The following is a 13,924-nucleotide window of genomic DNA, read 5'->3' as shown; positions in this document are numbered from 1 at the left end:
TGTTTGTGCCACCCACTTGTGTCGCTTAGCTTAGTCATCCAGCGACCTTGGTGCAACCTTTTGGCCTAAAAACAATATTGTGAGGTGTTCAGAATAGTCAGGAAATGAGTGGAAATTAATGTTATTGAGGTTAATAATACCGTAGGATCAAAATTACCCCCAAATTATGTGATTTTAGCTGTTTTTATGTTTTTTTTAAAAATCATCCAAAACCAAAAGCCGAAAGGGTGGTTTTGGCAAAACCAATCCAGATCCAAAACACGAGCAGGGATCCAGATCCAAAACCAAAACACAAAACCCGATAAGTGCCCGCCGCACATCTCTAAAAAACATAATTCGCTATGCGTACAATCGCTGCTATGCGTCCGCACCTGAATGACCCCCTGGGAGACCTGAACATGTGCAGTACTGTACTGATCCTTTGTATGCACAGATCTCTAACCATCGGCAAAGTCGCAAACCATCAAGTTTGTGTACAACACTGAAACAGGCCCGTAGATCCAACCAGTCAGTGATGGCATCAGTATACGTGTGTGTGTGGCCATTGACTTATAACACTGCTTAGGGCTCTCTGTTCATACACACTGTATGACATCCAAACACTCAGATTGCTCTAATTTGGCAGTGCACATTGGTGGTCTTATAGAACCCATATTCCGCTAACAACCAGTGTCGGAATGTCCGTGTCCAGCATTAACTGTATCTGCAAAGTATGTCAGATGGTTATGAGGACGTTTTTATGATAAGTGCGACTTGTTGTATGGACAGTAATTTGCATATTATTACCGGCATACAAGCTATTGTAAATCCATGTATTTAAAAGAAAAATTGAAAAGGTGATACAATGAACCAAGAGAATGAGTGTAAAGTATTTTGGGTGTAATTACAATAAATGTGTATTTATGGTTATCTGGAAAGGCACTGATACAGTATATTCTATAAAACTGAACACTGCTTAGTATAGAATTTCTTTTAAAATATACGTTTCATTGCTAAAAAATAAATCGAAATGATTACAAAAATATCTATAACATATAAACACAACTTCATAAAAGAGTAACATGATTATCCGGGTGTAACATGATTATCCGAGTGTAACATGATTTATAGTTGTTAACTAGTCATAAAACATTACTTCAGCAGGTACATTATAATCAACTCAACATAATACAGAATACAGGTTGAACACGATGGGCATTTTGCCTCTATTCAACCTCAATTACTATGTTACTATGTAATGACCAAAACCACAGCACCTCTAAAGGGCACCTAAACCCAAAATGTGAGATCACACACAGCATAAAGACAACACTATCTATCACATCTCATATCTTAAGGTCACTCTCTTAGTGATACATAGAAAAAGCTGAAACTGTAAAGCACAGCATTTCGGAACAACCTGTTATTTATCATTTTCTAGGACACTTAGCTACTTACTTGCTGCTGCAAACTAAGGGCCCGATTCTGAGATGTATGTAAACTTGATGGTATACATATGTCTCAGGTGTTTGTGGTCCTGCGCATGTGCAGAATGCATCCTGCGTGACTGCTCACAGTGCCCCTTTAGCCGCAGCATGATTGACATGCTGCGGCGTTGGTGATGGGGACCGTTCTACAAAATGGGAAAGTGTAATCCCCGTTTTGTAGGCGGATGCAGATGCAGACTTCCTGACTCCGTCATAGGAGTACCAACGGCCAGTCTTAATAAGCTTCAGGGGCCGGGGGAGGTTAGTGTTAGGCACTAGGGGGAGTTAGGCACTAACTAGGGGGGATGGGTTAGCCCTAGCTCCCCCCCACCCCCCGCACCCTGAGGGTTAGGGTAGGGGAGGGTAATAATACTTACCCCCTCCGATGTCTGAATCTTCAGTGTCGGGTTGCCACGTTCGGCCATGTGACCGCCGGCATCATGACCACAGGCATTTCATACTGAACCCGTTTGCAGAGCATGACCGCAACATCAGTTACACTGTGATGTAAGTTATAGTAACACCATAGCAACTAATGTGTGATACACAGCAGAGAGTGCAATGGCCACATTTTATTAAGTATAAACCTCTCTGTTGGTTTGTGTATGTTAGTCAGCTTATTAATGCATAACATTTGATATATTTGCTCTTTCTCTTACGTCCTAGAGGATGCTGGGGTCCACATTAGTACCATGAGGTATAGACGGGTCCACTAGGAGCCACTGGCACTTTAAGAGTTTAATAGTGTGGACTGGCTCCTCCCTCTATGCTCCTGCTACCAGACTCCGTTTAGAAAATGTGCCCGGAGGAGCCGGTCACAGCTAGGGGAGCTCCATAGGAGTTTTTCTAGTTTTATTTTTTCATTAGAGTTTAGGCACAGGGAGGCTGCTGGCAACAGCCTCCCTGCTTCGTGAGACTTAGGGGGGGGAATAGTGTCCGACCCTGAGAGGTTAATGGCCACTATCTCCACTGACAGGACACTGAGCTCCTGAGGGTGATGATCGTTAGCCGCCCGAGGCGACCGTTCACTCCCGCAGCATGCCGCCACCCCCTAACAGAGCCATAAGATTCCAGAGGCGAGTGAGTCACCGGCGCCCCTGACAAGCAGGGAGCCGGTGTGAATGGCGGCAACAGGGTAGGAGCGCAGTACTAACTGCGCTCCGGAGAGCTCAAGGGTACACAGTGCGGCGCTATGAGGGGCGCACTGAGCCAGCGCAAATACCCTACACGGGTCACGCAAGGCTATCAGGGACCTCGGTAACACTGCTAGCAAAATCCTCAGGCCAGTATAATCCTTTGAAAATGCGGGAAGAGGCGCCATCTCCAGGGGGCGGAGCTTCTCCTCAGAGCGGACCCTGCAGCGTTCAACGCCATTTTCTCCCTGCAGATGCAGCGACAGGGAATGCTGTCCCTCCACACGACTCCAGGTATCCTGTGCGGTACCAGGGGATTGTAGAAGGGGGAAGACATTGTGTATTATCTGTGTAGTCTATTAAGGTACACAGTCAGCGCCAGGTTAGTTTTACTACCTAATTTAGCGCTGTGTCTGTGCTAGCTCCAGGCTCTGTGTTTCTCTGAAGTACTTGGGGGGGAAACTGTGTCTGACATTTTTCCTGTGTGAGTGTGGTGTATGTTTTCTCACATAGCCATGTCCAGGGACTCTTTGTCTTATGCTGCAGAGGATGTTTCTTCCCCAGAGGAATCCATTCCATGTACCCAGGAATGTAATGTATTGTCTCAGATTCCTATTAATGAGCAAGAATGGCTGACTTCTATTAAGGGAACGATCTCTCAGATCTCTACTAGGGTAGCTCATACTGAGACAGAGACTAAGGTTTTAAAGAATTCTATGGCTGTTTGGTCAGGTTCTGTCCCTATTCCTTCTAAATCCCCTAGCATCTTCCCAAAGAAACATGCACTTGCCCAGATTATGCAAGATGACACGGATACCGACTCTTTCGCGGCAGATGGTGACGGGGATGTGCTGAGGAGTGGCGGCAACCTAAAGGGTTGCAGCTCATGATTGAGGCCATTAGGGATGTGTTAAACATTACTGACACACCACCTGAGCAGGTTGAGGAGGCTTACTTCACAGATAATAGGAAAGCCTTGTTAACCTTTCTTGCGTCTAAAGAATTAAATGCTTTATTTGAAAAATCCTGGGAAACCCCGGAGAAAAAAATCCAGATTCTCAAGAGGGTTCTGGTTGCTTTTCTTTTCCCTGAGGAGGATAGAAAAAGATGGGAAAACCCACCCATAGTTGACGCATCTGTCTCCGGACTGTCAAAAAAGGTGGTTTTACCTGTCCCTGGATCTACCACGTTAAAAGAACAAGCTGATCGTAAGATTGACACTACGCTAAAATCCATGTACACTGCTTCAGGGGTGGCGTTAAGGCCTACTATTGCCTATGCATGCATCTCAAAAGCTATAGTAAAGTGGTCAGGCACGTTACTAGAAGACTTAGATACAATGGATAGAAGTGACATTGAACTGTTTTTACGTAACATACAGTATTCTGCGGGGTTCATGGTGGAATCCATGAAGGACCTGGGAACGCTGAATGCAAGGATATCTTCCATGTCTGTCTCAGCTCGCAGGGGACTCTGGCTACGCCAATGGTCTGCCGATGCGGAATCCAGGAGAAGTGTGAAGAACCTACCCTAGGTCAGGCTCTATTTGGGGAGGCGTTGGATGCGTGGATTTCCACGGCAACCGCGGGTAAGTTACCTTTTCTTCCCTCAGCTACGCCTTCTACGAAGAAACCCTTTTCTTCATCTGCATCGCAGTCCTTTCGGACCGCTAAGACAAAAAAGTCCAAGCCTACCACCTTCTTTAGAGGTGGGCGTGCAAAATCCAAGAAGCCTGCACCTCCAGGCTCCCAGGACCAGAAGCCTGCTTCTGGTTCCTCAAAAGCCTCAGCATGACGGTGGACTGCACAGCCTGGAGAACGGACTGGTGGGTGCGAGGCTCAGACGTTTCAGCCACGTCTGGGTGTCATCCGGCCTGGATCCCTGCGTACAGGATATTGTGTACCAGGGGTACAGACTGGAACTTCAAGAACTCCCGCCTCACCAGTTCTTCAAATCAAGCTTGCCAGCTCTACTGACAGACAGGGCTATCCTACAGGAAGCCATCCAAAAATTGGAAAAGTCAGAGGCCATTGTTCCAGTTCCACCTCATATGCAACACATGGGTTACTATTCAACCCTTTTCGTGGTACCGAAACTGATAAAGCTGCAGTGCCTTCCAGTGAAACGCGTTAGGAGGCTTGCCAGGCCACTTTTTTCCTGCTATTTCAGCTGCCTTGGTGTGTCCGAACCAGGACTGGAGCGCAAAACCTACAGAGAAATAATTCATCTGGATTACCACCCATCCTTTGCACAACAGGAGGAACCGCATTGCAGTGAGGATCCCTCTCAACCCTTGCCTGGGTTTGAGTCCAACAAAAGGACAATTTCAAGGGACTACACCTCCAGTGGCCCAATGTGGTAATAACCTATGTGGGACTTTACTTTTGGTCCATTTCCAGTGTTTTATCCGCAAAGTTTCTGCCAGTCCACTTTATATTAGGAACGGACTACACCGGAAAGGCAGCAGTCATTTAAATGGTTAATCATACAAGTGGCCATACTATGGTATATTTTTATGTGTTTTTAGAAATTTGTATAATTAAATTGTGATTAATTTTTCACTCAATCCTTCTTAGTTACATTTATTCCATTGAGCGCTGCTATTTGATTTGTTTATCTGTAGGTGTGGATATGGGCCTGAGGCTGGGATCCGTAAAGGTCCAGATTTCGGCCTTATCCATTTTCTTCCAGAAACACCTGGCTTCCCTCCCTGAGATTCAGACTTTTTTGAAAGGGGTTCTGCACATCCAGCCTCCCTTTGTGTCGCCTACGGCACTCTGGGATCTTAACGTGGTGTTGCAGTTCCTCCAATCGGATTGGTTCGAACCTCTACAGGAGGTTGAGGTCAAGTTTCTCACGTGGAAGGCTGTCACTCTGTTGGCCTTAACTTCTGCTAGATGTGTGTCTGAGCTGGGGGCTTTGTCTTGTAAAAGCCCCTACTTGATCTTCCATGAAGATAGAGCTGAGCTCCGGACACGTCAGCAGTTCCTTCCAAAGGTTGTGTCGGCTTTTCATATCAACCAACCTATTGTGGTGCCAGTTGCTACTGACTCCTCAATTCCATCAAAGTCCTTGGATGTGGTAGGGGCGCTTAAAATATATGTGAAGAGGACTGCTCGTCACAGAAAATCGGACTCTCTGTTTGTCCTGTATGATCCTAAGAAACTTGGGTGTCCTGCTTCTAAGCAGACAATCTCTCTCTGGATTAGGTTTACTATCCAGCATGCGTATTCAACAGCAGGATTTGCTCTGTCCAAAATCTGTTAAGACCCACTCTACTCGTAAGGTGGGTTCTTACTGGGCGGCTGCCCGGGGTGTCTTGGCTTTACAGCTTTGCAGAGCGGCTACTTGGTCTGGGTCGAACACGTTTGCAAAATTCCACAGATTCAATACTTTGGCCTCTGAAGACCTTACGTTTGGTCAATCAGTTCTGCAGGAGCCTCCGCGCTCTCCCTCCCATTCTGGGAGCCTTGGTACATCCCCATGGTACTAATGTGGACCCCAGCATCCTCTAGGACGTGAGAGAAAATAGGATTTTAATTACTTACCGGTAAATCTTTTTCTCGTAGTCCATAGAGGATGCTGGGCGCTCGCCCAGCGCTTTGTTATCCTGCAGTGGTTACTTGATTCAGTACTGCTTTGTTCTTGGTTAAGTACTGCGTTATTACTTGGTTCAGTAATGTTATTCAGCTGTTGCTGAGTTTTGAAGCTAGTTAGCTTGGTTTGCCTTGTGTGTGAGCTGGTGTGAATCTCGCCACTATCTGTGTAAAATCTTTCTCTCGAAGTTGTCCATCTCCTCGGGCACAGTTTCTAGACTAGTCTGGTAGCAGGGGCATAGAGGGAGGAGCCAGCCCACACTATTAAACTCTTAAAGTGCCAGTGGCTCCTAGTGGACCCGTCTATACCCCATGGTACTAATGTGGACCCCTACGAGGTAATTAAAATCCTATTTTTAGGATGAAGCTAAATAGAAATGCATATCCAAATTAATGAATATTAGTTATTTGAGGGTTGGGAAAGTAGTTATTTCCAAGCTGAGACTCAATTTAACAATGTTTTTGTAAAATACTAATTTAAAATATATTTATCTTTACCTATTTTGTAAATGTAAAATATTCTTTTTGTCCTAAGGTCATTTTATTATTACTAATAATACAGCTGTCAAAGTCAGAACCAAATGAAACTACAATCCTTCTAGGTTAGGTCCATTATAAATGGGTTGAGCACACATTTCTTACCTTCCCAAAAACAGTAATAAGAGATGAATATAAGTGAAAGCATATAATTTGATATTGCATATGCTGTATACTTTTGCTCTCCACTTTGTTAAATAGTTAAAAAAAAAATATGAATAATTTAAATTTTAAAAAAAGTAAACAGATGAACTTTAGGGAGTATAATTGCTAAAGTGCGGGTTTTCAGAATTGGAGCTGTAGCAACCAATAAGATTCTAGCTATTATCTTCTAGGTAGGTGCTAGCTATATGATAAGCAGAGTCTGATTGGTTGCTATGGGCAACATCTCCACTTCTGAAAACCCACAGTTTATATTAATATAATATTATTTGGCAAAATATTGACAACTGGAAGTCATTAAGCTTTACAAAAGTTATGATTTCTAAATTATATTGATTAAAATAATGAATGTATGTGTTTTAATACATTGTAAAGTATTGCAGTATTTATATGTTTTTATCGTCTAATCTTTATTTACTTAATAGCAGTGGATAAAGAACGGCAGAAGTGTCTACGATGAGCCAAAGAAGGAGGAGATCTGCCAGGTGTCTCTGCTAGAAACTCCTGTGGAATAAGACTTCCTTCTTCTATAAGTCAAGTGGAAAATGTGAAGACAAATTCTGTTTTTGTCCTTTGGTTTACATCTTTTGACAGCGGAACAGTAAACAGGAGCTGTTTGAAAGATCACTGCCACTGTGTTTGAACTGTGTGAATTCACATAGCTGAAAGCAGAGATCTGTGTTTCATGTTAAGAAGTAACTAGTTCTACTGGAAAGTGAGGAGGAGCTAAAAGTGTGAAATCCTGGAAAGACGGAAGAGAGGGTACTTCTATTGTGTGTTGCTGAAATTGTGTATGGAATTGCACTGCTTTACTGGTGGACTACATAGTGGAGACGCAGTTACTGTATCTAATTTTTCTTCTTTGTCAGTGGAAAGCTACTAGCAGTCACAAGGGTCGCTTATCAGATAGCCCTGGGAAGGTCCTGCACATATTCCTAGTATACAGTACATACATGGCACAGAGGTCACTGCAATCAGTAGACATCCCCTTCCATGGTTAGTGCCAAAGAACATACTGCTGTGTATGTATCTGCTGTGAGAAAATACACCCAATACATCCAATTTATATTACATTATTAATGCTGGCAACAGAGAAGACCTATTAGTCTACCATGCCTTTTCTAGATAAAGGAAATTAATGATATAAAATTAACAAATATTCCCCGTGCTAGAATTAAGTTAAATAGAATTTTTTTTAAACCCTTTTTCTATTTGTAATGGCACAAGCCAGGGTTGGCCTCTGTAGACTTTAGTCTTTATATTGTGTATAGAAGCTCTTGACAAAACCATACAGATGTGTCCTCCTCCAGCCTTGCTATCGTGGCAGGTGACTCGTGACCACAATCCATATGCATTGCATGGGAAACCCACAGGTGCGAGCATTCACAGCCTAGTGGGGCATAGCGTTGCTGTGATGTGTGTTCCCATGCGTATACATCACGGCAATGATGGAAGAGGACACACTGTAAGTATCAGTCTGGATATTAGTGGAGTTTGGGTGGTTATTTAGACCAAATTTACTTTCTTTGCAAATTATATTTAAATGGTACACTTGCACATACATGGGGGAGTTTTTTTTCCCCCAAACCATTTACTTCCATACTATGTCCACGTTTTCATCAACCCTCCCCATCAGTCCTTGTCTACCTAATCCTTTATTTTATTCCATCCTCCCACCTATATTCTCCCCCCTAGTCTCCTACATTTCCTACTCTCTCCTCTGTTTCCTGTCCACCCCTCTGCTTCCCTTCCCCTCCTCTCCTGTTACCCCACTTTCAGTCACCTCTGCCTTATCATAGGCCTACCACCCTACCTCTTAGCCCTGCTCACCCCCTCCTTTCCCTGTCACTTCACTTCACCTCCATCTCTAATCCCTCCCTGCCCTCCTCCAGCAGTTTCCCCTCCTAGCTTAGGAGCCCGCATGAACACTACACCTGCTTTATCCCTGCCATCCAAATGAGTCTCACCTCAACACTACAGCAACCCTGATACTCTCGTTTGCATCTCTTCCACAAACTCACACCCCCTATCCTGTGCCATCTGGAATGCCAGATCTGTTTGTAACAAACAGGCCCCCACCCATGACATTTTCTTCTCCAACTTCCTGCATCTCCTAGCCATTACTGAAAACTGTATTACCCCATCTGACATGACTTCTGCTGCTCTTTCTGCTGGGGGCCTCACATTCTCACACCCCTGACCCGGGGGTCGCCAAGAGTGGTGTTGGCGTCTTTTTTTTCTCTAGCTACTCCTACCTACTCATACCCCCAGAACCGTCCCTTACATTCTCTATATTTAAGGTCCATGATATACGCCTCTTCCAACCTATTCATCTTCAAGTAGCTGTCATTTACCATCCCCCTGGCATTCCCTCCAAATTCCTCAACAATTTTGCTTCCTGGCTTCCTCATGTCCTCTTTTCTGACATTCCCTCCATTATCTAAAGCGTTTCAACATCCCAATCGATATCCCCCAAAAATCCCTTGCCTCTAAACTCCTTAACATCACATATTCGCTAGTTCTCTAAAATTGGACCTCCTCCCCCTCCCATGTGACTGGGAGCTGAATTGATCTGTTTGTGATATTTCTGATTTCTTCAACTCCCCATTTTCCCTCTCTGACCACCATCTGCTCCTTTTAACTATCTCTCTCTCTGCTTTTCCATCTCTACCTCTTAAGGCTACCATCACTAAGCGTAACATTGAGACTATCAACACCACTTCCCTATCCTCCCTGTTTGACTCAATTCTCTCTCCCTCATGCCCTGAACAGGTCACCTTCCTATACAATGCATCCCTTACTTCTGCTCTTGACTCTGTCGCTCCTCCGAACACTATTCACCCTCGCAGATCTACACCGCACACCAAATGCACCACATATCTGTAAAAATGCTCACGTACTGCCGAGTGACAGTTGAAGACATCACGCTCTAAGGGAGACTTCCTTCATTTCAACCTTATGCTCTCATCCTTCAGTGCTGCCCTGAACAGTCGTACTTCAAGAACCTCATCTTCTCCCAGTCTTTGAAGCCCCTGGAGCCTATTTGCCACTGTCAACTCCCTCCTCTGCCCATCCCCATCTCAACTCTGTCTGCACTCTCTGCCCTTGACTTTGCCACTTACTTCACATCCAAAATTCACTCCATATGTCATAAGGATTCATAATGAAAGATGCTAGGCTAAACAGCAGCCTGGCTGAACAGGGTTGTATTAGAAGGGTTGTTTTAAAAGGCTTAAGAAAATATTGCAATATAGACTTACCCAGGACTTGCATAGTGGCTGTATCTTTGCCATATATTGAAGGGCTGTGCTGGAACAATGTGATGATTGCTCTCCTTTCTCTGCAGGTAGTCTACACTCATCATTTGGAGTTTGGGTCTGCTTAGAATATACATGCTGCAGTGATATTTTTATTATATTGGGTAATCTACACTCATCATTTGGAGTTTGTGTCTGCTTAGAATATACATGTTGCAGTGATATTTTTATTATATTAGGTAATCTGCATATCATTTGGAGTTTGGGTCTGCTTAGAATATACATGTTGCAGTGATATTTTTATTATATTAGGTAATCTGCATATCATTTGGAGTTTGGGTCTGCTTAGAATATACATTCTGCAGTGATATTTTTATTATATTAGGTAATCTACACTCATCATTTGGAGTTTGGGTCTGCTTAGAATATACATGCTGCAGTGATATTTTTATTATGTTAAGTAATCTACACTGTCATTTTTTTATATCATAAACTTTATTGTAATCTAGCATGATACTTTATTTCAACTTTGAAATAGTTGGTAAACTTCTATCTCAGTGTTTGTTTTAGTTGAGTTTTATGGCATGCTCTGTAACTGGGGGTGGGGTGTTAGGACTTGATTGCAATTATCAGACACACATGGATACTTACCATTCATAAGGAAAGATGCTAGGCTGAACAGCAGCCTGGCTGAACAGGCTTATATTAGAAGGGTTGTTTTAAAAGGGTTAAGAAAATATTACAATATAGACTTAACCTGGACTTAAGCAGGACGGAAACACTCAACCAACGTTGCAACAAAACAACCACCCTTCCTTTCATCCTCAATCAAAATCATCTGTATAACTATAATCCTCATGACCTCTAAGAACAGAATGCAACCAATTCTGTACTGTATAAAACCAGTACATTGTGATTTGCATGTGACTGTACATACCTGTTTGTCATTTTGCTCTGTCATGCTCAGTTACCATACAGCGTACCAACACCAGTAAATAGGCACCTGAACTTTTAACTCTAACAAGTGAAACCTTACACTCTCAGCCTAGATAACTCTGGTTTAATCCCAAACAAACTATGTACCACAAACTGATTTTCGCCATTGCTCTTCATGGAATATTCATAAAGGCCATTACATCATTCCGTCTCCCAGCAACTCACCCCTCTGTACATGTTGCCCCCTCATTTATTCACTCCCCTCTTATTAACACTCGTGTGCTTTTTACTTCCCTATACTCATTGACAATAACATCTACAACCTCTCACCATAAAAAAACTTTCACAAGCCTATGACACATTTATCTCTCTCTTCTGCTTCTTATAGCTGGTGACATTTCACCAAATCCAGGACCCAACCACTTGCATCACTCACATTCACCTGATTCACAGCAACATAGAAATCCAGCTAACCTCATAAACATCACGTCTTCCATCACCTTCCAGATCACTAAAATGTGCCTTATGGAATGCACTCTCTGTTTGTAACAAATTAACTTCCATCTATGACCTTTTCATATCTAACAACTTCAATCTGCTGGCTATAACAGAAACCTGGCTCACACAATCAGACACAGCCTTCCCTGCAGCACTGTCACATGGTGGTCTCCACTGTACACACACGTCCAGGCCTGGTAACCATAAAGCAGGAGGCCTTGGACTATTACTTTCCCAATCTTTCGCATACACTGTTCTACCACAGGTTCCATCACTCATATTTACATCAAGTACATTCCATCAGGGTCTACTCTCCTTTCTCTCTGCATGTTGCAGCTATCTATCGTCCACCTGGGAATCCCAAACAATTTCTGGAAGATTTTTCTGCCTGGCTCCCTTACTTTCTATCCTCTGACATCGTCACCATCATCATGGGTGATTTCAATATTGCTATTGATTGTCCAAAATCTTTTTCTCATGCCTCCAAACTACTCTCTCTAACCTCCTCTCTCGGCCTCTCCCAATGGACTGACTTATCTACTCATCGGGAGGGCCACTGCCTTGATCTAGTATTCACCAAACTATGCTCTGTTTCTGAACTCACTAACACTCCTTTCCCCCTCTTAGATGACAACCTGATCACCTGCATGCTCTCCTCTGTTAATTCCAACTCGTGTGTTGCTGAAGTCCTCCAATCCTCCTCAAACCCGCAGAAATATTAACACAATTAATCTTCAAGAACTTTTCACCTCACTCCAAAAACTGCTTTCACCTATTTCTGCATTCACCTCTCCTGAGATAGCGGTATCACACCTGAACGAGACTCTAGAACTAGCCCTTGATGAAGTGGCTCCAGCTACCCATCACACTCCACGTAGGCCTAGATGCCAACCATGGCACTCTAAATTAGCAAGATAACTACAAAAACTCACGCGTAAACTTGAACATCAGTGGCGTAAATTCCAGTCCGAATCTTTATCTGAATACTTTAATTCAAAACGTTTCTGCTTTCCATCACCTCTGTGGTAATATAAGTTTCTGATCACTGTGCCTACCTAAAAGCAAAATGTGAACTGACTTCATATATATCTCCACCCCTTTTTGATCATTTACAGATTTTGTCCCACAGTGATTTTATCTACCTAAATTGTTTAACAGACTCCAAACATTTACATCTTTTTAAAAAAAAATCTTATCTCACCTAAAAGTAGATATTTTTGCAATATTTGTGTAGGTTATCTTAATTATACAAAATATAACATATATGTCTATAAATATAAAAATTCAAAAATTATGTTTGGTTTATCCATTTTTACAATGGATTTTCCAAACATCCACCGCCACAGTGTATCTATGAGGAGTTCTGATATGAATCATAGGGCAGCAGTGGCCACGATTAGCATGTTAGATGTGCTATTTAGCATACTAACCAGATTTATTAACATGCTAACCAGTCTTTGAATAGCCTTTTCTTAAAAGCAGAAGACCAGTAGCAGAAGTGTCAGACCCTCTTTTAACTATATAACTAATAGTTTTAGGTTTTATTAAAAAAAATGTTTGAAAAAGTGTTTAAATGTTGATCTCTAACTTACAAAATTCAAAAGCAAGATTTGTATTTACTATGTTGTTGGTACACTTACCACTGCAAGTGCTACTGATTTGGTTGGCCTTGGATCCCCCATGACAATATATAGGAATGTGACAGCATGTAATATTTGTCTTGCCAAGTGATGTCACAAGTCTGTCCCCCAAAGGTTGTGCAGATACCTCGTCCAGTCTGTAATTATTAGATTTATTTATATTGTAATTCATTCATGAGCAATTTACAGTTCTTATTATGTCCACACAGCTTCTTTTACATATGCAGATGTTCTGACAACTTTTATTGCATTTGTTTTAAAATGTCAATATTATACTTACTGTGTGTGCACTTTGGTGGAATATTTGTATGTTTAATATGTATATATTTTGTATTATTTGAAGCTGTTGTAAAGTTTATAATGACAAATAAAAGGTGTTTATGTGTGTTAATGTGTAGTACTTTTATCACTTAACATGAATAACAAACTCAAACATTGGATCTCTAAACGATTGGCAACCCTCAAATTGCAATGGTGAGGACAAGCCACAAATGTCAAACTGCAATTCTATACTATACAGAAGATGTTTGGTGTCTTTATACTGGTGGAAATAAAATAGTGACTAGACATGCTTAATTTATGTTTAAAGTGATTATGGTTTTTGTATTTATTGACCTAAACATGATTGTTTTCATTGCATAGATTTATCACAAGTTATTAGAAGACACAAATAAAAATCCCCAAATCAGTAAAGACACC

General features: G+C 42.3%; 1 protein-coding gene across 1 annotated transcript in view; it reads left to right on the top strand.

Moving 5' to 3' along the window:
* LOC134949112 (interleukin-13 receptor subunit alpha-1-like) overlaps positions 1-13,616 on the top strand; it is a 144,500-nt gene extending 130,884 nt beyond the window's left edge. Inside the window, exon 12 of the mRNA XM_063937503.1 lies at positions 7,320-13,616. Coding sequence (XP_063793573.1) covers positions 7,320-7,409 — 90 coding nt within the window. The 3' untranslated portion in view covers positions 7,410-13,616. The remainder of the gene's footprint in view (positions 1-7,319) is intronic.
* Positions 13,617-13,924: the final 308 nt, after the last annotated feature.

Source organism: Pseudophryne corroboree, chromosome 8 (genome assembly GCF_028390025.1).
Source record: "Pseudophryne corroboree isolate aPseCor3 chromosome 8, aPseCor3.hap2, whole genome shotgun sequence".
NCBI lineage: Eukaryota > Metazoa > Chordata > Amphibia > Anura > Myobatrachidae > Pseudophryne > Pseudophryne corroboree.
This window is presented reverse-complemented; position numbering and strand designations above follow the sequence as displayed.